Source organism: Hippocampus zosterae, chromosome 8 (genome assembly GCF_025434085.1).
Source record: "Hippocampus zosterae strain Florida chromosome 8, ASM2543408v3, whole genome shotgun sequence".
NCBI classification, from domain to species: domain Eukaryota; kingdom Metazoa; phylum Chordata; class Actinopteri; order Syngnathiformes; family Syngnathidae; genus Hippocampus; species Hippocampus zosterae.
The window spans coordinates 16,319,544-16,343,205 of NC_067458.1; the positions used below are offsets into that span (position 1 = coordinate 16,319,544).

Sequence of the window (23,662 nt, forward strand, 5' to 3'; positions counted from 1 at the left end):
TGTCTTCACCTCACGCAAATGCGTTGATTTTTATTTCACCTTTTCTCAGTCACTTTGCTACAATTTCTTGGATCATCATTTAAATTTGCAAAACAGGAAGTGCATTTCTCAAAACAACACGTGCCTGCTTGGGTTTTCTGTGGGTACTCTGGGTTCCTCCCACATTCCAAAAATATAATTGCAGACTGATTGAACACTCTAAATTGTCCCTTGGTGCGAGTGTGAGTGTGGATGGTTGTTCGACTTTGTGTGACCTGCGATAGGCTGTATCAAACATCCTGCCTGAAGACGGCTGGGATAGACTCTAGCACCCCCCCCCCCCCAACCGTTATGAGGATAAAATGGATCGGAAAATGGATAAATATTTGGTTATCCATCCATTCATCATCGAAACCGCTTGATCATCAAGAGGGTCTGGCCATGCTGGAGCCTTTGCCAGCCAATCACAGAACACAAATAGACAAACAACCATTCACACTTATTTGGTTAATCATTAAATTTAATTAATTATGAATAACAATTTAAAACTATTTCAAATAAATTTGGTATTAAAATAAATTATGCTGCAGATTGTTACCTTTTTTAAGCTCATCCGTTTAAAAAAAAGCAATCAATCAATAGTTTCCTTCAGCACAGACTTTTGCCCACTCCAATTTATAGTCTTCATTTACCCTAAAACATGCATGCTTTTGGTATGGAATAAAAACTTCCTGAAAAGTACTCGCCATGATATCACACGTTGACATTGAGTTTGGTATGATTGATCAGGGACACAAAGGCTATGTTTGAGTACATGTGGATCGAGTGAACTACACATTGGGCGGACGCAGCTTGACGTGAACACACAGTGAAAAGTAAATAAACATGTACCAAAGGCCAAGAATTGAAGTCAAGGATCCCACACAGCATGGAGCACCAGCGTGAATTTTACTTACATTTTTTCACCCTATGCAAGGCAGGAATCCCCAGCTTTCACCCCTTCCTCATCCTAGTTGACTTCAAGTGAGTCCTTCCGGTACACGTGCCGCCACTTTTTGCAGATGGACAATTGTTTTCCACAGTCTGTCATTAACAGACAATTCAATGGTAAAGGCATAACTACTGTAAATATTTCCATTAAAAAACACTTCAAGTCCAAAAATATCAACTATTACTTACTGCACGTGCCGTTCGTAACCTCGAAACGCCGTACAGTATACAGTATCTGTAAAGCGAGTCTCCTGTGTGCCACGGGGGTCGGGGCTTATTCATGAGGGAATGGCGCCTCCTTGCGAACAAGCGGTAAATAACAGTGAAAAATTGGAAGGGTACCTGTTCGAAGGAAAAACTTCACCGACTCCACATAATCGAATGAGTTCAAATAAAAGAGCTGGCAGAATAATTCTGACATAAATAAGGCGGCCATGATTCGAGGTTCCAACATTATAAGTGATTACATGACGTCATGTAGGATTTCTGTAATTTAGTCTTTATTCAAAACTTTTTCCTTAAACATTCCGCTTAATGAATTTCCAATAAAGCATTGTCAAATCCAGTTGTCATTTTGGTTGCAGTTTACAAAAATGAACTTGTAATCCTAGTTATTTTTAAAGTGAAGTTTCACTTTACAGTAGCACTGATGTGTATACTTTTTAAAATGGGGCCTCAACTTTAGTTTCAAAATGCCAGAACATTTCCCTACATTTGCAATATCTTCCACAATATTTGAAATGGTTAACGCACCTCTGGAATTCTACACACACAAAAAAAATGCTGCTAAATCTATAGAAGTGTGATTATTTGGCCTCAATTTGCAACTCATTGTACATTTATAGCTCAGAATCACTCTCAAATGTTCAACTCTTGTTGAACATCATGAGCATCACGAACATCTTGATATCATGAGGCCATTCATAAGTAACTCTTGGCAGGTTCTGACAATTTGATTCAGTGGCACTGCTGTAATGGGGGAAAAAGGTAAATCAGCAATAAAATAAATAAGCAGGCTTCCAGTTAGAAACACTCTTCATTTATTACCAGTCACAAACATTCAAAGAATGACTGTAAACATTTTAGCTAGGATGGAAATCATAAAAAGGCTTAGAAGAGTTACACTTATGTACTTCACTGAGAAAATGTTCTACAACAGGCCGTTAAAAAAAAAAAAAAGTGAAAGCTGAGCATGACGTGGATCAGGTCCATCAACCATGATTCAATAAAACATTTTAATTTACAACAACAAGATACTCAAGTGACCACTACGACACGGAAACAAGAGTGTTGTGGGAGGAAAGAAATCCAGATTTAAAAAAAAAAAAAAAAAAGGTCCAACACTTCCCTCGTGGACTTTTTCATTTTTACAGAGGCGCAGTATTGTTTTTGCGGTTTCCATATGATAGTTCAGAAGCGTCGATTGAAGGCTCCGCCCTGCATGCCACCTTGCATCGTTTGGTTTTGTCGGTTCAGCGCCCCCGAGAGAGACTGGGATGAGCTCATGTAGCCTCCGCGGCTAACGACACACAAAAACATACAAGTTAATGAAGTTTGGTTGTAAATGAATTTAGTAAAACGACAAGTCAAAGCAACTCACCCTCCCATGCCTCCACGCCCCCCCATGTGGCTCGGGCCCGGGATCCCATCGCGACCTGAATGTGGAGGATGACAAAAACGCACATTGTTGTGATGCTCGTCAGCGAGGATGACACTGCATGCAAAGCACGGTACACAAATGCCTTCAACACAAAATGTGTGCAAAACATTTGTACCTTGCCACGGCCGGTCGCCATCCATCTTCCGACCCGAGTCCCAGTCTCGGCCTCCGTCCCTGCAACCAACCTCAACTTTAGAAAACTATGTAAGCTCTGCCAAGGATATTGTGATAGAGATATTAAAGCCATGGTTAAAGTGCCTAAAGAAAAGACCAAATCTAAGGAACGGAATGTTTTTCACGAGGCAAAATAAGCAGGCACAATGTTTCCTCATCTTAAAAAAATAATAATTAAAAAAAGCACCTGATTGAAAGTCATAAAACCATACAATTCCAATAATTCAGTTCAAGTCAAAATACAATTGTTTAAATTAAGTCTTAAAAACAAATCTTCAGCTTTCGGCCATTTTAACACTAGAGCAGACTGCTTCTAACCACTGTAAATGGAAACGAGAAGCCAAGATAGATTTGGCAGGAAAAAACAAACAAACAAAGCATCACGCCTTTCTAGAACGCCCATTTTGTACCCTTGGACACGGGGACGTTAGCTCTCAAGATCAGCGGCAGCTGAACATTTTCACGTGTATGGCTGAATAGGGCCCTCACCTGTTCATACGCTTGTCATAGCCGCCGCCCCAGGAGTCGCGGCCATGTCTGTCGAAATTCTGCAGATCCAAAGAATTCCAATAGTTATGGACCACACATTTAAAGGAGACGAATTATGCAAAATTTGACTTTGTATGACATCTGTAATCAAACAAGGGAGAAAATGTGAACATAATGCCTGTCCACTCTCAGGATTTGGTCACGTTTCTATGGAGATAAAATGTGTCCGTCTCTCTGTCCTTTTTTTATTTTTTATTTTAATAAATACTCTGCAGTGTGACGTGCTTGGAAACGTACAGGAAAGATTTGTGTTCTTACCGGACCATCTCGGTCTCCACCCATGCCACGGCCGCCGCCTCTCATGTCGTCGTGGTAGCGCCCTCGGTCCCTGTGGTCAAAGTCCTGATAACGATCCTGCCGGCCAAAGTCTGAGCGGTATCGGTCGTCCATGTTCATGCGCTTGTCGGGCCAGTCGTCCTTCCTAAGAGGGAAGAATTGATCAGGTGGGGACATTGGAGTGGAGAGACATGCGCTCATAATCAAACAGCCCTTGACCTGCCATACATGTCGTAAGGCCTCTTCATGGGGCGTCGTTCCTGCTCGAAGCGCAGCTGTTCCTGCTGTCTCCGAATCTCCTCGCGCTCCCTCATGATGCGCTCCTGCTCCCGACGCCGCTCGTATTCGATTCGCATCCTTTCACGCTCAAGGTAATGCCGTTCCATGCGGTCAGCATCGAGACGGTCCCTCTCAACCTGGGGAATGACCAAATACAAAACTGTTTTGTCCCCCCCTACGTGATAAGCAGGAAAAACACCTGTCATGAGTGGCTGACTGTTGAATGAATCCTTTTTCACACTGCACTTGCGTATTATGAAAGGATTGCGCGACAACGTGCGACGATGATGGCGGTCTCTGGTGCCCGCGCTATATTTTTTGAACGTGCTGACCGAGCAGCCAACCGGGGAACAAACGCAGACTTTGAGCTGGATTAGTCAAGAACAGAATCTAACTGTGGGGTTTCATGTTCTTTCTTGGATGGAGGGGAGAAAAAAAGACATACGAGAAATTTAAAACGCAATAGCTGGCTGTGAGCCTTCAACTTGGCTTCTATGAAAACTCTTCGTGTGAAAACGAGGTCGGTCTATAGATCCCTCCCTCACGGGAGAAGCTCCAGCTCAACCGTGACTAATGTCAAGTGCTGTCGAAAATGGATGACGTCTGCATACTTTTGTCAACGTGATGAAGTCGAGCATCATGAGCACAACTATTGTGAGCTGACCTGCAGCCACTGTCTCTTCTTCAACAGGTGCTTCTGCTCCTCTTTCTCCCGGAAAATGCGGATGCGCTCGCGCTCAGTGCGGTTGTCCTGACCGCGATCGCTGCAAAGAGACTCCGGGTGACATTGCCGTAGGGACGCGCGGGAGACACGGCTTCCACATTCGCCACGTGGCCTCTTACTTCATTCTGCGCCTGTCCATCTCTCGCATGTCCCGCTCCCGTTGCCTCTGCCGCTCACGCTCGCGCTGCTCCTTGATCTGGTCGAACGACAGGATGTCCTTCCTCTCCTTACTGGAGGACTTGCGGTCCTGACTCTTTGAGCTCTGGTAGGGTTGGGCACTGAGGAGTGAAGTCCATTTTTCACGGGGTCGTTTTCCTCCTACCATCAGACACTTACTCGCTCTTTGCTTTTGGATTTGACGCTGATGACCGGCTCCCCCTTGGACTTGTCCATGACTACGGTCCTCTCGTCCCCTGGTTAAACAAAGAGTCGTGAAACGGTGGCAATAATTTTTCGCTAAAAAAGCTGGGGGTTAAGAAATCAGCTCCACCCACCTTTGCCATCCTTTCCTTCTTCCTCCTCCTTCATAGGCCTGCAAGATGTGAAACTTTTGTCAGCCATCATTACTCTAGTCGGAAAACTAAATCTCACGGTTTTGCTAACTGGCTGAATTGGAGAACCTCTCCTCTTATGATCAGTCAGCAATAATTGTTCACTGTGTGAAGAGTTTTGGGTTTTTTTGGTCCTACTTGATTTGCGGTCTGGTTCAATGACTGGTAAATATTAAACATGTTATTTATTTCTCAGCCTGCTAATCCTGTGTGGTCAACGCAGAGTGTGGCTGAGGCACGGACCCACATGTTTGTGACGTGAAACGGAATGATTGCAAATAAAAAAATCTGGCGGTACTACTAGACACACAATAAAAAAAAAAAGAGGAACAGCTGGCCATGTGAGTTTTTGTGTTAACCCGTCACACAAGGAGAAGCGTTTGCGACTGCAATCTAGTAACCACATAAGAGTTGAGCTCGCTTCTTCTACTACTACTTTGTATTTTCATGCAGTCTGAATAAAGTGTGACAACATGCTGCCTTCTCATCGGTCAGTTTGCTACATGGAACAGGCGTGGGTGTCAGATATGCTGTGTTGGTCATCTTACGCCACAAACTAAGGTGTGTATGACTTTTTTTTCCCTCATGATGTGTGGTTGCACATTTTAAAACTTGGTTAATAGGGGGAAGAAAAAAAATATATGCTGGAGTATTCTAACCAAAACATGAAAAACGAATGTCAGAATAATGCAGGGTATTCCTACAACACTGGCCTAGAAATAAGGTTGGAGAAGAGAGTGTGTGGAGAAAAAAAGTGCAGTCAAGCTTACTTGGAGTCGGCTGAGTGTCTCCGCTCGCCGCCTAACTTCTTTGGATCGTTTTTGTCGGCTGGCTTCTTCCCCGCTGGCTCATGTTTAGCCTACGGTATGATGAGATGTATGATAAGAGCGTTTGCAAAGTTCAACATCCGAGTGTACGGTTTTCAGCTGCGATGCGCACCCGCTCGACAGAGATCATCTTGCCGTGCAGCTCAGTTCGATGAAGTTGGCTGACGCACGTGGCGGCCTCTTCCGCGGAGGACATGGTGACGAAGCCATAGCAGCGGGCCCCGGGGCTCTTAGCATTGGTCACCACCTTGGCACCAACAACCTGCACGACAAAGGGGCTGCGTAAGGAAAGAGACCCGAGCAGAGCGCGACGTGCGCCCACAACAATAATGGGCCATCAGCCAAGTACTTCTTTGCCTGCCACGACAGCCTTTGGGCCCAGCTGCAGGGCCCCTATAGGGGCCTGTCTGGGCGGTGGAGGCAGGAGCTAAGAGCTTTGTGGCGGACATTGGAGGCAAGCCAGAGAAAATCACGATGGCCCGCCTCAAGCCTCATTATTTACTGCATCACCACACGATTAGCTTGAAAAGCTTTTCTGGGCCGCAATTAAATACAGTGACCCGACTAAAATAACTTCATTGACGCAAGTTAAAACTAAGAAAAGGGCACAATCAACAAATATTCATCAGGGTGGCAGAGGAACAAGTCATTAACTCAGCCAATTCTTGACCAAGTCGAAAAAGACGTTTAAAAACGTCTTTGGGAGTGAATGAGCTAAATGCAGCCATCCGTGGTACTGACCTTGCCGTGTTTACTGAAGAGTGTCTTCAGATCAGTCGCCCTGGTGGTGGAAGCAAGGCCGCTGACCCACAGGTTGCTGCTGCCTGTCGCAGGACTCGGAGTAGCTAAACGCAGCAAGCATATGAAATCGTGAGCATATGATCACCCGGGCGGGTCTAAAACCGATCCCCATGACCACACTCACCACTGGCATCCTTTTCCTCCTCCTTGCAAACGTTGTCTTCGGCGCTACAGACAAATTCAAACGATAACAAGTGAGGACACCAGCAAGCGCTTGCAAACGTGTGCGTCTTCAGACAAAATGTGGCAACTATCAACCCATTGCGGGCCTTTAACAGGGAGTAAGCGGGACTTGGAACCTGACAACCCCGTCGTGCTACTCATTGGATAATGCCGTGTAAAAGTGCAGGGCGTGCGATACGACAAATGCATTGGTCTGCTTTACCACCTTGAAAAGAGCATCCAATTCTTACGTAGCACAAAAGAGCCAATGCAAGAGAGGTCGCCATTTTGGTTTCGAGTAGACAGAAAGCAACAAACCTCTTGTTCTGATCGTCGCCCTCGACTGAGGACGACTCTTTCACTGCCGAGGCTGAATCCGCAGTCGCATTCTCTTCTGTCTTCTCATCCTCACCCCCCTTCTTAGAACCCAATTCTGAACCAACAGTTTCAACCCCAACGTCCTGTTCGCTTACACTAACAGCTTGCGAGCCCTTTTCACTGTCCAATGTCTCTTCTGGTGGCTTCTCCGCATCCGCGGTGGCGTCCGTCTCAAGGGCATCCCAGTTGCTTTCTGCGACCGCTTTGGCTCCCGTGTCGGCAGACACATTGTCTTCCCCGCCAGCGGTGGCCGCCTGTTCTTCATCGGCGCTCGTCTCACGGCTCGGGAGGCGGTCTTCGATAAGCGGCTCAGATAAACAAGACCCAGCTACTTTGTCATGTTCTACAGGTTTAACAGGAATAGAATGGCACAGAGTTTAATAACTTCTGAAACACAGCAATGGTTAAGGAGGAAGCGGCAAGGCCTGGATTAGGAACGTCATAACCCCGAGCCTGTGCTCCGACAACAACTAAGCAAAGTGCTGAAGTAGACCCTACGGAGAGACTGGAAGTGAGCCCAAAAGGTAGTAAAATAACCAAGCGTGTAGAGTGGGGAGGGCGGACTCATTCTTTTGTCTTGCAGGTTTGACAAGTGGCCAAGGTGTTCACCTGATCCAAAGCGGAGTCCGTGAGGGAAGAGAGGCGCAAGATCAGCGTTAGCGCACTGAGGGTGTCCTTGTAACAGTCCTTTTTGCTTGGCTTCAGTGTCCTTGGAGCAAAACTTCTTAACTCAAGTCCAACAGTTTCATATCCTTTATTGTAAATTGATGATTGAGGCTTTGATGTATCTTCGCGTCTGCGGTCTTCGAGCGGCCAAGAGGAACACTGCAACGGCTCGCCCCTGACTCTCATTCAATCCGATTGCTGTCAACGTGCCTCAAAGTGACCCTCAAAATGGGCCAAAAATGGTACCGGGACCATTTTCTACAACTTCAACAACTGTTGTCAACCAAGTTTCAACACAGCGACAGCAATCACCTTTGGGCTTCCAGTCTCTCTCGCTCTCTCTTTTGTGCTCTCTCTTTGAAATTAAAGGTAATTTTTGGCACTCCAAGCTATCGCTACAAAAAAACAATTTTCTGGCTCTTTCTATACATTACCTGTTTCTGCTAATAGTTCGTCTGCGTCGGCAGTCTGAAACACAACAAAGAGCTCGATTTTAAAATGAAGTTTTGTTTTGTAAAATATGCAAATGCGGTGAACCCACATTCAGCGTGGGGGATTCAATCCAGACAAGACACGCAATTAATGAAAATCCGTTTGGGATGCGCTGGAGTGGTAAGTAGGCATGGGCCAAATATCGATTTGAGCATTTACAATGGCTTGAAAAAGTCAAGGTTACAATAACCGCTGAAGCTGCCCGTCATTGGTAATGAGCTGCTCTTTTCTTTTATGAGGCGACTTCTAAGCGAGATAAAATATGATTGGCTCTTTGCAGAGTTGAGTAAAAGAGCCGTCTCTTTGAAGTTAACTTATTTTTCTCCTTCTCAGAGCGCAGTTACGCATGGAAGTGGTGCAACGGAGATACCGTAGACAAATAAAGACAAGAGTTGCACGGATACCTTTACTTTTTTGCCTTTAAAAAAAAAAAAAACATGTACATGTGTAATTGCCAGCGTGTGCGAATTAGCCCAAACGACAAAATGAGTATCCTACGGGTGTGTTCTAAGAATAGCTCACCAGTGTTATGACACTGTGACTGGCTCAGAAGAGTTAGACCTACAGAATACAGTCAATTTATGTATTTATGTTAACTTTAAAGGGTTACCGGTAATTTAAAAATGGCACATGTTTAATGTACCAAACATTCTACATTTTGTTGAACTAAATGGATTGTGTCCAATGAAAGACATAGGCTCACAATTTCCATATCAGCCCGTGCCTTAGTGGCGAGTGCATCAGCTACAGCGAGTTTTCGAATGAGTGTCTGGACATCAGCTGGTAGACAGCAGCTCTGGCGATAGTGCATTCATTGTGTTTCGCAGCTCTCCCAGAATTTAATGGCTGAATAGTGCATCTCCTTTCCCACATACAAGGGCTTTACAGTAAGTTTAGCAAGTATGGTACTGTGAAAAAGAAATGACAGCTGTCAACTCAGATTTCGCACAATATAGATAAGATTTCAATAAAAATCTAATATGTTATGGTGCTGGAGCAGGTAAACTGCAATATAGTGGTAAATGCTGCGTTTGGAAAAATGACACCCAAAAAAAAAAAAAGACGCAAAAATAAAACATACCACATAAAGTGAAGAGCCCAGAATATCTTCATCTTCCAGCCCCCCAGAGTCATCCAACTGAAAAAAAAACGACATTAGCATAAGTCAAAGCCCTTATCTTGATGAGCATAACTTCTTATAACATGGCTGCTTCTCACGTGTCTTGCGTCCTCTTCAGAGTCAATGGTAACATCGTCCTCATCATCCAGGTGCTCATCTTCCTCGCTGCCAATTAAATTGCCCAGGTCCTCCACATCATGTTCTGGCAACCCATTGTCATTGTTGTCAGCCTCATCCAGCACATTCATGTCAAGGATGTCCATGTCCTGGAAGCTATCGTGATCCTCCTGAGGAGAAAGGCACAATATTTACACCTTGATGACTTTACACCCGCAAAGAGCAATTTCTGATGACGATTGGTGTATTGGGGTCGGGGGGCGTACATGGCCATCACGAGATTCATCTTCCAAATTGTCATCCTCGTGTTCATCAGTCCCCTGCATTACATCTGAGGACAAATTGCAGACAAAGATTAATGCAAGACTCAGAATTAAAACATGAGTTTGGAGAAAATGCTGAAACGTGGGGGGAAAAGGAGAAACACACACACACGCATGTTAACTGAGACACAGGGAGTGTGTGTGTGCGCGCGCACACACATATACATACATATATATATATATATATATATATATTATATACACACACACACAGAGACTAGTTTATGTCTTGCATGTTCCGTATATATAGCACCTCTTGCAGCACGTCTTGGTGTAGCTTTCTTGGGCACCGACTCCACTGAAAGAAGGATTGTATCAGGGTTTCCGCCCTCCTCCTCGATAGCCTGCATAAGTATATACGGATTTTTTTAATGAACGAGAAAAGAAAATTCACTTCTCAGAACTGCAACAGACTTTTAACTTAGAACGGAAGCCCTTGCAAGCTAATAGTTTTAGCCTCGTTAGCACGATGGCGTCCATTAGCCTATGGGCTAACATAGCTTCGTCACGTGACGTTATTCTGCGCTGTTGCGTACTTTGAAATGCTATTTTGCTGTGTAGTAAAAATCTATCTGGAGGATTACAGTTAACAGGACTGCGTTTGTAATAATCAAAGACCAAAATAAGACCTTTTTCAGGCGCTCCGACAGCACGCTCTTGTTGCCGAAGCTGTCCAGGTTTCGTTTCTTCAGCTCGGCCTTCAAATCAATAACTCGGAGGTCCGACAATTTGCGAACTTCATAGCCTTCCGGAATGTCATTGGCGGTTGATGGATCAGCCATCGTTTCAAATGGTAGGATACCTCACTCCTGCCAGTAGATAAGTGCAGCAAAAACAAAACAAATAACAAAAAATCGCAGATTTTGCACCGGCAGCGTGCAATTCGACCTCAAAATGGAGTCCCCTCAGTCTTTCTCTTTGGCTGTGTGCGTGTCATAAACACGCATGCGCAGTGGAAATACAGTGCGGCTGGGGAGCCAGGAAAAAAAAACAACGAAATAAAAATCACTTTTTTACGTATTAAGTTGTATAATATAGTGTATGATTACATAATTTACACCGTGTATTTATAGGGACAATATCGTTTGTTATTATTACATGTTAAAAATCAGTCATCTCCAGTACTTTTTAGACAGCTCTTTGAGATTGTCGGAATGGTGCGGCGATAGGCCTCCCAGCATGCAAGTAAATAGTTATTATGTTAAAAGTTGTTCTTTATTTGCTTTGTCATAAATGTGTTGTTGATGCAAAAGGTGGTCGAGTGGTTAGAGAGTCGACCTCAGAGGGCAGCCCGGCCTTCCTGTGTGGAGTTTGCATGTTCTCCCAGTGCCTGGAATGTTTTTTTTTTTTTACAGGTACTCCGGTTTCCTCCCACATTCCAAAAACATGCATGGCAGGCTGGTTGATCACTCAAAATTGTTGGTTGTCGGTTGGTTGTTTGTCCCTGTGTGCCCTGCGATTGGCTGGCAACCGGTTCAGGGTGTCCCTCGCCTACTGCCCGAAGACAGCTGGGATAGGCTCCAGCACACCCCGCGACCCTTGTGAGGATGAAGCGGATCAGAAAATGGATGGATGGATGGAATCTTAAGACTTTTGAACAAACAAATTACACCATTGTTTTTGTGAACAACGTGAATGGTTTTTTACTTGAAAAAATAGGACTTTATTCTTATCACATTCTGACTTTTTTCCCTCATAAATAGGCAACCTTTTAAATCTTATGGCATTATGGTCTTAAAGGGGTATACATGGTGGTTATGTTTGATTTAAGCAAACAAATATGTACTTCCGAGTACACCTACAGTATAGAAATACGGTATTTCTTATTTCAATCTAAAAGTACTTCGTAACTAAATAACAAAAAGGTTTCATTACAAAAACTACGATAGTGCTGGCCTAAGACTTGTACATAAGGCACAGATAAGAAATCACATATTTTTCTTTATCATTTAGAGAAGTGAATTTGCTAAGGCTTAGTTGGAACGGTATTTTGTTTTGTCCCTATATTTGTCAATATTAGCAGTTGTATGACCGCGCATTGGAGGCTAACGGGGCAAACTACTCGGAGAAGGAGGAGACCTCAGAGAGAGTGCACGAGTCCAGGCTGAGGGACGACGAGGCCGAGCTCGTTCGTGGTTGGTGGAGGTTCAGTTTGGACACCAGTGGTTTGCCCACCGTAACCGCTTGCCTTTCCTCCACTTCCTCCTCCAGGTTGACGTACGTGTAACGGAGACAGACGGCGAACGTGAGCTCCTTCTGTAAGACATAGCATGTCGAAACTTATCAAAGGCATTCATAAGGCGATTGGAGTTGATCAGAATAAAAAGAAGCCCGACCTTGAGTCTTTGCAGGCTGCAAATGCGAGTGTACAGACCGGGGAGTTCAGGTGAAGGAAGTTGTTCTTGGATTAATAATAAACTGCCGGCATCGACCAGAGTTTCCTGATTGCTCTTCTTTAAGTCAATGTCCACATCCTTTAAACACAACGCGATTAAGGTGAGGACAGTTTGCATCGCTCAGTGTTTTGGTCTTCTGTTCAGAATACACAAGAGACATTCGCCACTTAGCATCCATTTTCGAGAGTGCTCATTCATGTGTGAAAGAGGCCCAGGTCGTATTTGGAAAAAAAAAAATCTGACTTATACTGTTCAAATCGCATGAAAAAATATATTTTATGTGTTGCATGAGGGCAAAAGAAAAAAAGGAAATTTAGCTGCAGTCTTGACATAGCTTAGAGTAAAAAAAATGCTCATCTTTGGGAGGGAATGTGGCAGGAAAGATACTGAAACATGCAGAAAGCATGCATACTACACACACAACTGCCTCACAGTTCTGCGGTTTGGAATTTAAATCTCCGTTCCGAACTTCCTGTGTTGAGTTTGCATTTTTCATCAGAAAATTCAGAAATAGATTCTCCCATTTCATTAAAAAAAAGATCTAAAAAAAAATCAAGATTATGCGTAAAGTCTATTTCTACACATTTATTATCTTGCAAACCAATCGCTACTCTGGATTAAACATTAAATAGTCTTCTGAAAAGAAAGTAAAACAGCTTCATTGTGTGTGTAACCATACCTCTGGGAAGTCAGTAAGTTGAGCAGAGCATGAAGCAATTTCTTTGGGCTTGTCCAGTATGCGTGTGTAGATGACCATGATGTTGGAGAATTCAGCGGCAAATCTACAGAGAATATTATGAAGAAACATCAATACAGTAGTATTTTGAGAAAACAATGGATATAGTTTGCTTTCATACAAACCCAAGTTGGACCTTCACACCACACTTAAAGTGGATAAAATGGCTCTTTGGCAGGACTGTAAAAACACATTTCAACATTTGAATCAAGTTTTCTGTGGTAAGATTCTACAGAGTAGTTTGACGTCAAGTACCATGAGCAACAGCCCACTGTAGGTTGCGAGCCGAAGAGGCCGCGGAGCAGTCTGACGTCTGGATAAGGTCAGTGAGGGAACGCCGCTCAGAAAGATTACTGCGGAGTTCCAGAGCCTGCCTCCCTCGCGTGATTTCTAAGCGACCCATGTCTGATGAGAGCATGACAAAAGACAGAGAGTAGCGAGTTATTAAGGGAAGGCCTATGAGTAAGATTTGGAGCGCAGAAGTGGGTATAATTTGGAGTTTAACCAACAGTTATGGAGGAAAAAAAAATACCTGAGTGATGACGAAAATGAAAGTTAAGGTTAACTCAAGGAGTCACTGATGGTGTGATGCTACACTCGCCTGACTTGTGTGCAGGCAGCGTGGGATCGGTTCCCACTCGGTGACGATGTGGGTGTGAATGGATGTTTGACTCTTTCTGTGCCCTGAGACTGGTTGGCGACCAGTTCAAGGTGTGGTCTGCCTTCCTGCTGAAGGCCGCTGGGATAGACTCCAGCAACTCCCCGCGACCCTCTTTAGGATAAGCGGTGTTGTAAATGGTTGGATGGGTTAACTCGGTTGGTTGGATGGACCAGAAAGGTAACTCTTCTGGAATGAGCCGAACATCAGCAATGTCTACAAAACGCCACTAGGTGTCCGTACCGCTCTACAACAACTTCCGGTTCCCTCTCCATTATTTGTCCGGTGTTTGTCGTTTTGATACCGTATAGTGAGCAAGCTCTCCTAAAACCTGCACAGCAGTTATGAACGTTAAAATATTACAGCTCCCTACAGTTGATAAAGTTTACACACATTAATTCCTTTTTATTTCCATTGGGAATCTCTGTTTTGAAGCTAGAGCTAGTTGGAAGTCACCATCTAATGACATCAACGCAACAGCAGTATCAGAAATTCTACCATTACGGTAGACAATAACGCCGAGTTTGGATTTCTAAATATATTCATTTGACATTATGTTTATAGTTTTCAATGTCGTTGGACTGTACTAAGTCTTGTAAAAATCAAATATACTAGACTACAATGAAATTTAAAAAAATACCTATGTAAAGAATTAATTTGAGAAAATGACCCAAAGTCAGCTCAGAATTGGCTGCAGCTCACGAGTGACACTAATGAGGACCAGTGGCATAAAGAATAAACACAATATAATGCACCTTCTGCCACTCTGTCCAGCATGACCGTGACCTTCTCATCTTGGCAAATATGCCGCTTGAGGAAGCTTATGAAGATGCCGTTGGACACGTCTTCTTCCCTCATTTCGTAAGCCTCCGCATCAACACACCTAAATTCAACAATGTACTCATAAATTGGTTTTCACATTAACACAGCCATTTCTGATTCAACTTACGTGGCATATCCAAAGACTATATTTGCTGTCACCTTCAGCAGTCCAGGTTGAACTACAACTTCATCGTTTGGATTTCTAAAAGAATGAAAACAATTCACACAAAAAATATGCACAAAGAGGACATCACATAGAAAGCAAGCAACATTTACTATGAAACCTTTTGCGGCACATATCCAGCAGGAACACGTTGAGTCCGGTCTCTTTCTCCTGCATCATGGTTAGTATATTTTGCACGCAAATGCAGTGCTCTGATGTGTATGAGGCTGGCGCATCGATGGGCACCATGAAACTGTTGCCGTAGTTCTCATAACCGTGACCGGCAAAGTAGAGCAAGCCTGTGCAAGAAGGACAAAAATTGAAGTTTAGTGATCCTTCTAAAAATCTTTGCAGTAAATGTTTTTTCCAGTAAATGTTGCAGATTTAAAGTCGGTATTGGCATTGAATGGATTGATTGCAAAACGTAGGACCTTTAATCAAAGAAATTACAATAGTTCCTCAGCGAGTGGCCAGTTTGTCAAGTTGGTCACCCGCAGAGTATTTGGTAGAGCATTTGCAAGCATTTGTTGGATGTGAGGCATTTATTAGAGAGGAGGTCCTCACTTATACAAATCAAGTTTATACTGTATAGTATATTCAAATTTGAATGAAATGTTGTCATAACGGGCGGCCCGGTAGTCCAGTGGTTAGCACGTTGGCTTCACAGTGCAGAGGTACCGGGTTCGATTCCAGCTCCGGCCTCCCTGTGTGGAGTTTGCATGTTCTCCCCGGGCCTGCGTGGGTTTTCTCCGGGTGCTCCGGTTTCCTCCCACATTCCAAAAACATGCGTGGCAGGCTGATTGAACACTCTAAATTGTCCCTAGGTGTGAGTGTGAGCGTGGATGGTTGTTAGTCTCTGTGTGCCCTGTGATTGGCTGGCAACCAATTCAGGGTGTCCCCCGCCTACTGCCCGAAGACAGCTGGGATGGGCTCCAGCACCCCCCGCGACCCTAGTGAGGATCAAGCGGCTCGGAAGATGATGATGATGATGTTGTCATAACAAAACCAATTAGGGTACTGTGGTCTAATGAATATTATCTATGATCATGAATATTACGTATTACATATGATCGTTGTTGATTTTAATAACCTTTTTGTCATCCGGAGTTTACATTATTTTGATATGTTCATTTTTTATTGAATTCATATTGCAGCAATAAAAAACAGCTATATTAGTATAAGTATTATATATCATAACATGTGAAATGCACGCAACAGTTTGAGGAAATGAAGGACAAAAGGGAACAAATATTGAAGCTTAAACGCCCGAAGACGAACCGTAAACTCCTTTGCCGAGGAGCAGCAGGAACTCGGTGACGGCGCTGTGCATTTCCTGCCAATTGAGGTCCAGCAGAGAGACCACCTTGAAGTCCATTTGCCTGAGGAGATTGCTCAACTCGTGGACGTCCGCCATGGGAGCGCACAGTTGAGTGCGGTAGCGGTAGTTCAAGTTGCCGATCAGGAGAGCCACCTTGTCTGTGGCTGAGGAGGGAAAGAGCTTAACTAGGGTCAAAAGTTTTCAATGTGGATAAATCACTACTTGTACATGGCATTGGCAAAGGTCAGTGTGATAAACGTCTGTTATTCTCATACATAAAAAAACACAGTTGACTGTTTCTTAGTGGGAATTAAACTCAAGAGTCACTTTTTTTTAAGTTGCTGGAAAAGTCGCTAAATATTCAAGAATATTGGAACAATCAATTCATCTGTTGATTATTGAGTCAATTAATCAATGAAGCGGATTAAAAGAAAATGCAAATGTCTGTCCTTTTATTCAAAATTATTTCATTATTTCAAATTGACAGTGCAGAAATTACATGATTAAATAAGAATTATCATTCAGTTACTACTTTGGTCCGTAACAAGTCAGAAAATAGGCAAAAATGGTGATCATTGTTTTGCAAAGTAAAAGCTAACGGTTAGTTTGGTTCCAACACAATAATAATAATAATAATACAAAGATAATCGGTCTGCTTACATGGAGGACTGGAGTATATTTATTGTTGTGAAGCTTAAATTCTGAGCATTTGGACATTTTAAATCAGGGGTGTCCAAACTTTTTGCCAAGGGGGCCAGATTTTATGTGGTAAAATGTCGGGGGGCCGACCTTGGCTGACATTCTTTACATTGAACAACAATATTGTTCAACAAATTTTAGTAAGCCAGTCTGTTTCACATTTCCATTTTTATTTTAATTTCAACAATCTTAAGAATTTCTTTTGGTTCATTTGAAACGGGTATATCACATGCAACTGCTTATTCACTTGACTTTTTCTTAAACAGAAGTCTCCTGAACAAGCAATACACATATCCACAACTGCAAGGATCATTTGAAATATGACATATCAGTCAATATAAACACGGAGTGATGTCTTGTTAACTGTGAGTGATGCCCTCTAGTGTCTAAATGCTATTACTCATTTAGTGAATGCTATTACTCATTTAGCCACTAGAGAGAAGCAGTACTCTATGAAACATCACTCACCAGTCTACGAGACCTCAGTCAATGCAACACGTGTTCCATTGCGCCCAACCCGCGGGCCAGACGGCACTGATTTTATGACAGATGAAATTCGACCGCCGGATTTGGCCCGCGGGCCGGACTTTGGACATGCCTGTTTTAAATTTTAAAAAAGTATCTGAATAAGTTGAGAAACAATTAGCTGTTATATCTCTACTCAATAAAGTAAATAAATCCTGACAAATCAAATTAACAAATCAAGTCGTCAAGCCCTATGAATGACTTCAATCCTTTACTACAATTTTGAACTATCTGAGGAAAATTCTATAAAATTCTCATTACCGTAAAACTGTTTGGATAATGTTGGTGGATTGGTCATCTGTGGACATGCGTCTTCACTTGTGATGGCACTGTCCACTTCCTCGGAATCTATTAAAAAAAAAAACCGGATTTGTTTGTCCAGTGCTCTGGGTTTTTCTGCAGTTTGCGCTGTAAAACAAGAACTAATAAATGATGTAGTAATGAACAAAGAGAGGAAGTGAACACATCTCTCGTTATTCTGCTTTACAAGATATGCTGTTTAAGGAATACCTAAGCCGCGGTCAACTGCTTCCCAGGACGAATCAGTGATGGAAGTTGGGCCTGCATATAAAAGGAAAAAACACAACACTATAGCCAGGGAAAATTTAGGCGGAATAGATGTTTAAAAAATAAATAAAAAAATGGAATCAATTATGTTTCACCGATGCTGACAGTAGCAGGCTCACTCCACACTTCGTGAAACAAGTTGAACACTTTGCATCTGTATTGGCCTCGATGTGCTGTGGTCACACACGGGATCTGGAAAGTCACAAACAAATCTTGCATTGGATTATAATTGGGGACACAAGAATGCTGTATGACTATTCTCTTTGTATGACAGTTGGGAATGATAAATTGTTACCCAAAACAACATTGCCTGGACAGTTAACAAAATGTTGTGATTAAATTACATTACCGGAACATGAATTCACATGAAATAAACTTTTTTTTTTTTAATTGCAACAAGTTTGAAGTCAACAAGCATCATGGAGCTGATTGTGCTCACCTTTGGAGTTTTCACGGTGTTTTCCAAAATATGATCTATAAATAATCGGATTATGATAAAAGGTGACTTACTTTGAGAAGACGCATCTTGCTTTGTGGCATCGGCGTCGAGTTGTGGTACCACTGGTACTGGGCAGGAGGGTTGGCCACGGCAGTGCACTCCAGGAGCAGCATGTCACCCTCAGACGCCGTTTGGGACTGAGGTTGGTAGATGATATGCAGTCCACTGGATGAGCCTGAAAACATGCCGCTGCTACAGCCTGGAGTGGCAAGATTTGAATAGGTTTGATCCATAAGGTTTAGCAGAATGACAGGGCTTGTACTAAAATCATACTGGGGCTGTTCACTTGTTATCACTAAAAAAAATGCTGCCTTTGTTGAATCAAAATCTTGATTTGATGTGCTTAGTCAAATCCTCAACCCAATCTGCTGGGAATAAATAACTCAGGCTTGGCTAGGTGGCATTTGGTCCTAAGCTATTTCACCCGATTTGGGTTATTTTTAACCCAGCAGTTCTATTTGTTCTATTTGTCCGAAGAATCTGACCATTTGCACCCTCTGTCGGGACCGGAAAGCTTTTGTGTTTCGACTATTGAAGTTCTATCGGGAATGGATGAAGAGGAGGGGTGAAGGTCATACCTGGACTCGAGCCGGGTGAAGAACGAACCAAGCGCACCTGAGCCCACTGGGAGAAAACGCAGGTGTCTCCATGGTTGACCCGACAGATGTAGCTACCCTGGTGCTCGGGGCCCAACGCACACACAACAAGCTCAGGTGTGCGTCCACTGGCTTCCAAAATCTTAGAGAGACAAAGATAGTCTGATTTCAATTGAGGTCGACATCCTGTCATTGCGAATAACAACACTCACCTCCTCTTTGCCTTTAAACCACTGGTAACTTAATCCAGGAGGCCCTGAGACTCGGCATGTTAAAACCACCCTGCTGCCCAGTGGGGCCCGCTGGGAGCTGGGCTGTCCTGTGATCCGGATCTGCTCAGTTACTGTTTTATATGTGGAGAAAAATTGCCAATTTTAGACGATAATACCAACGTTCTTTTTTTAAATGACAAATTCCACACATCATGCATCCAAAGAAATATCAAGTTGACATGCATGATTTGCCTGCATGGGCAACATGTTATGGCACGCAGGGCCTGAGCCCTGGGCCTTGAGTTTGACACCTGTGATTAAAGTGAAAGGTCTCAATGATTTTTGCATTTTAAGTGGCCCAAATTGAGGAATAATTAGTTCATTATATTTGTTTTATTGACACACCAGCTTCAATATACACTTTAAATAAATAATATTTGTCAATTATTTGGCAGACCCCCAAGCAGCGTCTCGCAAAACTGCCGCACTTATCCTTGGGTGGACATTTAGCTTGGTAGAGGATGACCTGTAGCGCTGAGCAGCTGAACAGCCTCCTGGTGGTCAATCTTCTTCAAACAGTGCAGCAGGAAGAGCAGAGAGCAGGATCGATCGACCAGTAGAGCTAAGAAGCTGCGTCCTGGGCTCCCTGTCGCACTGAGCACCTGGAGCGAGCAGTTGGTCACATCCTTTTCACTGCAGGGGTGAGGTTCAATGTTACATATACAGCACTATAAACTCCCAAGATGTTGAAGATGAATTTAATGACCGGTACACAGATTTATGACAATGTGTCCCACAAATTGCACGCAACCCTTTTTTACCATAACCTCTTTACCATAGTAGAAGAAGTGGAAAGCAGTGAATCACAGGATATGCTGGACTTGACATGATCAACAATCTTCCAAAAGAATGGGTTAAGAAAGGGTATGTCCTCTCTTCTATTTTTTAAAAAATTTTATAACATAGCCTTAATTGAATGTCTCACTCGACCTCATCCCTGTTATGCATATGATCAGAATAATACAATTATTTTTACTACTACTGATCTACTTACTGATTGATCAGTAAGTTTGTCCTACGCTGATTTTAGGAAGCCTTTGATAATTTGTTACCTATTATTGATTAATAGAAAGTAAAGGTTAATTTTCAACAATTTTGAAGCCAAAATGTCCTCCAATTCTGTATTTTTAGCTCTGACCTATAATCTGCATAACAATAAAACATTTTCATAAATTATTTCACTCTGTGTGTTCTGAGTCTATGTATTTTTATTTTCTTTTGATCTCAACTACTGAAATGAAAAACATTTCCACGAAACAGTTTTCACTTTCACTTGATGTAGTACTTGTAATGGCCAGTAGGTATCCGATTACTTTCGTTCAAAAAGTGTCATTTTACAATCAGCAGCGACAACAGAACACCTGTTTGTACTGGAGTAACCAATAATACACTTCTTAAATCAACCACAATTCCTTGTCTCGTTCAAAACTTTTCTCTTTTACCACGAACTCTTCTTATGTAATTCAGTGTCGATGGTGCGTTCATTGCCCACCTGCAGCGGAATTTCGGGTCTTCGGACACAACCTGGGCCAGCTGCCTCCATCCGCAAGTGGAGTTGTCCAGCATCGTGGACAGTCTGTCGAGCACTTCTTTATCCAGATTGGCGAGACTTAATTTACACTCGTCCATCTTTTGTGATCAAACTAAAAACACAGGTCCCGGAAAGCAGACGCGCTGTGAAAGAAACTCGTCCCTCTAAAATGTTCGCCAGTAGTACGGGGATTTCCCCTTTTCACAAAAAAAATGAGGAAACGAAGCTGGGGGCGGCGGGGAATCTTGAATCGGCTCACCGTAACCAACTACGGTACAATATCATGATGTCGTGAAACTCATTTCAACGCACACTCCAAATTTACACTTCCGCCATCTGCGTTGACGTTGACAAATCTCGTTTAAAACGAGTGACTTGACGTTACATTTCAAACTCGTCGCGGGAGCGTCTCTGTTGGTTACACGAGAATTTATAAGAGTCGTTTTAACACAACGAGGCTCATAAAGTATATTAAGTTGTTCCTATCGTCTCGGTTCCTCATTTTACTCCACCCACCCCACCCGCACATAGGTGGTCTTTCCCACGCGTTGCCACGGCGACCGTACTGAAGTCATCAGACAAACAAAAAGAGGTGGCCCAGCCATCCATGATGGGGTCCGAAGGGAAGTCCAAATTGGGGGCTCTCTATTTTTTAACATTGATATTACTGATTGTTATGATATGATGATATGTTAATTGTTCCATGTACAGCACTTTGTATGCAGCGATGGCTGTTTGAAAGTGCTCGAAACAGTTGATTATGATCATTCAACTTATTGCAGCAGTGTGTGTATACCCTAAGAGAAGACTTGAGTTTATATACAAAATATTCCAAGTAATAAAACTAGATATTGTAATTTTGAATATCATCGAGGCCATCTACAAGTAGCCAGAATTAACCAACATACGATGCATTTAATGTAAAAGTATCATCTGGTTTATGGCAACAGTAATGTAAAATTAATTTGTAGAGGTCTCTCAGATCAGTGGTTCTCAAAATTTTCACACCAAATATCCTCAAAAAACACCTGACTCTCCAAGTTCCACCATCACTACTGATATTACAATTCAGTAGCATAGAATGCCCACCCTTCCATTAAAAAACAAGGCAGAGGTTTTATTCCTAAAAATAAAAGATAATCTCCCCCCCACTGTGTTTTACAGTGGTTGGAGAAGAAACAGGTGCAAGAATAAATGTTTTAATAAGCCACACAAATATAGTACAGTAAAAGCAACAAAAAAATCTACATTGACAATATAAACCATGCATTGTGAAATTCTCAAAACATTTTTCAGTTACAGTTGAATTGAAGATGAATTAATCCAGCCATCCATTATCTACACCGCTGTATCTTCATGACTCGAGACCATTCAAAAACATTTAGGAGAGGAAAAAACAAAACATTCCAACTTCTTCATTGATCCTCGGCACAGTCACTTTCACAACTCAGAAATTCCCCTTTGGGAATGGATATCATAATGCGTCACCAACAAATGAACAAATGCAAAAACAATGAAGCGGATATAACTAAAAATGCAACAAATGGATCATGTTTCAATCTCTAAGATACTTTTTTTAAATAGTCACAGAAAAGGATAAAAAGGAGGTTTTGTGAAAAATCCCTGAGCTTTTAGGCACTTGGGAAATCTGGAGGGAACGTGTACATAAACAACAATATTCAACCACACTCACAATTAAAATAAAATCAAAATAGCACTCTTGAATCGGTTCTTGTTCATACAATAACAGCACTAAAAAGTACAAAGCCAATTCCATACAAGTTGGAATGTTGTGTTAAACAAATAAAACCAGAATACAATTAAGTTAGAATTTTATAGCTTCAATACATTCCCCCCCAAAAAGCCAGGCCAGCGTCATGTTTACCACTGCTACATCACCTTCTCTTTTAACCACATTCAATAAACATTTGGGAACTGAATACACTGATTGTTGAAGCTTTCTAGGGTAGAATTATTTCCCATTCTTGCTTGATGTATAGCTTTAGCTGTACAAGTCATCATAATGCACCACACATTTTCAACGAGAGACATGTCTGGACTGCGGGCGGGCAAGTCTAGCAACTGCACTCTTCTGCTACGAAGCCATGCTGTTCTATCACATGCAGAATGTGTCAGTGTCATGCTGAAATAAGCAGTGGGGTCCATGATCAAGACGTTGCTTGGATGGCAGCACGTTTCTCCAAAATCTCTATCTACCTTTCAGCATTAATGGGGGCTTCAGAGACGATAAGATATCCTTTATTTGTCCCACACTGTTCTTTTCTGATCGTTTTTTTCCACTTTGGCCCAGAGGAAACGACGACAACAACTTCCAAAAGTAATTTGAAATATGGACTCGTCAGACCACAGAATGCTTTTCCACTTTGCATCAGTCCATGTTGGAGAAGCAGGCGGTATTTCTGAGTGTTCTTTATAAATGACTTTTGCTTTGCATAGAACAGTTTTAAGTCGCACTTGCGGATGTAGTGCCTAGCTGTCGTTACTGACATTGGGTTTTCCTTAGTGTTCCTGAGCCCATGTGTTGATATCCTTTTTTATATTGATGTCGGTTGTTGATGCAGTGCCCTCTGAGGGATCGAAGGTCACGGGCATTCAATGTTGGTTTTTAGCCTTGCAGCTTACATTCGGTGATATCTCCAGATTCTCTGAAACGTTTGATATTTTAGACTGTATATGATCAAATCCCCAAATTCCTTATGATTGCACCTTGAGGAACATTGTCCTTAAACTGTTCGCTCATGCAGTTATTCACAAAGAGGTGACCCTCATCCCATCTTCGCTTGTGGATAAC

At 42.7% G+C, this 23,662-nt stretch overlaps 2 protein-coding genes across 10 annotated transcripts; both read right to left on the bottom strand.

Moving 5' to 3' along the window:
• Positions 1 to 1,986: 1,986 nt before the first annotated feature.
• safb (scaffold attachment factor B) lies at positions 1,987 to 11,008 on the bottom strand. Of its 3 annotated transcripts, none has more exons than XM_052072820.1 (21): positions 10,698 to 11,007; positions 10,322 to 10,412; positions 10,012 to 10,076; positions 9,727 to 9,915; positions 9,590 to 9,646; positions 8,451 to 8,484; positions 7,291 to 7,693; positions 6,935 to 6,978; positions 6,751 to 6,854; positions 6,122 to 6,271; positions 5,953 to 6,041; positions 5,126 to 5,163; positions 4,968 to 5,044; positions 4,751 to 4,893; positions 4,572 to 4,671; positions 3,857 to 4,044; positions 3,611 to 3,773; positions 3,293 to 3,351; positions 2,745 to 2,803; positions 2,570 to 2,624; positions 1,987 to 2,488 (listed from the first exon to the last, which is right to left on the bottom strand). In XM_052072820.1, exons 1-21 carry the CDS (start codon positions 10,848 to 10,850, stop codon positions 2,380 to 2,382), a joined length of 2,370 nt encoding a protein of 789 aa, XP_051928780.1. In that variant the 5' UTR covers positions 10,851 to 11,007; the 3' UTR covers positions 1,987 to 2,379. The 3 variants fall into 3 exon arrangements, with proteins under 3 accessions (XP_051928780.1, XP_051928779.1, XP_051928781.1); XM_052072819.1 differs by having other exon boundaries at positions 3,848 to 4,044; XM_052072821.1 differs by lacking the exons at positions 1,987 to 2,488; positions 2,570 to 2,624 and having other exon boundaries at positions 2,784 to 2,840; positions 3,848 to 4,044; positions 10,698 to 11,008.
• A 253-nt stretch (positions 11,009 to 11,261) lies between these two features.
• malt2 (MALT paracaspase 2) lies at positions 11,262 to 21,384 on the bottom strand. 7 transcript variants are annotated; one of them, XM_052072823.1, is made up of 19 exons: positions 21,215 to 21,384; positions 20,812 to 20,959; positions 19,786 to 19,952; positions 19,260 to 19,390; positions 19,030 to 19,189; positions 18,463 to 18,650; positions 18,048 to 18,144; positions 17,896 to 17,946; positions 17,647 to 17,733; positions 16,122 to 16,325; positions 14,965 to 15,142; positions 14,808 to 14,882; positions 14,614 to 14,741; positions 13,456 to 13,605; positions 13,326 to 13,380; positions 13,144 to 13,246; positions 12,405 to 12,542; positions 12,148 to 12,324; positions 11,262 to 11,866 (listed from the first exon to the last, which is right to left on the bottom strand). In XM_052072823.1, exons 2-19 carry the CDS (start codon positions 20,946 to 20,948, stop codon positions 11,795 to 11,797), a joined length of 2,298 nt encoding a protein of 765 aa, XP_051928783.1. In that variant the 5' UTR covers positions 20,949 to 20,959; positions 21,215 to 21,384; the 3' UTR covers positions 11,262 to 11,794. The 7 variants fall into 7 exon arrangements, 5 of the variants coding, with proteins under 5 accessions (XP_051928783.1, XP_051928784.1, XP_051928786.1 ...); XM_052072824.1 differs by lacking the exon at positions 21,215 to 21,384 and having other exon boundaries at positions 18,463 to 18,626; positions 20,812 to 21,206; XM_052072826.1 differs by lacking the exon at positions 21,215 to 21,384 and having other exon boundaries at positions 12,148 to 12,273; positions 20,812 to 21,206.
• Positions 21,385 to 23,662: the final 2,278 nt, after the last annotated feature.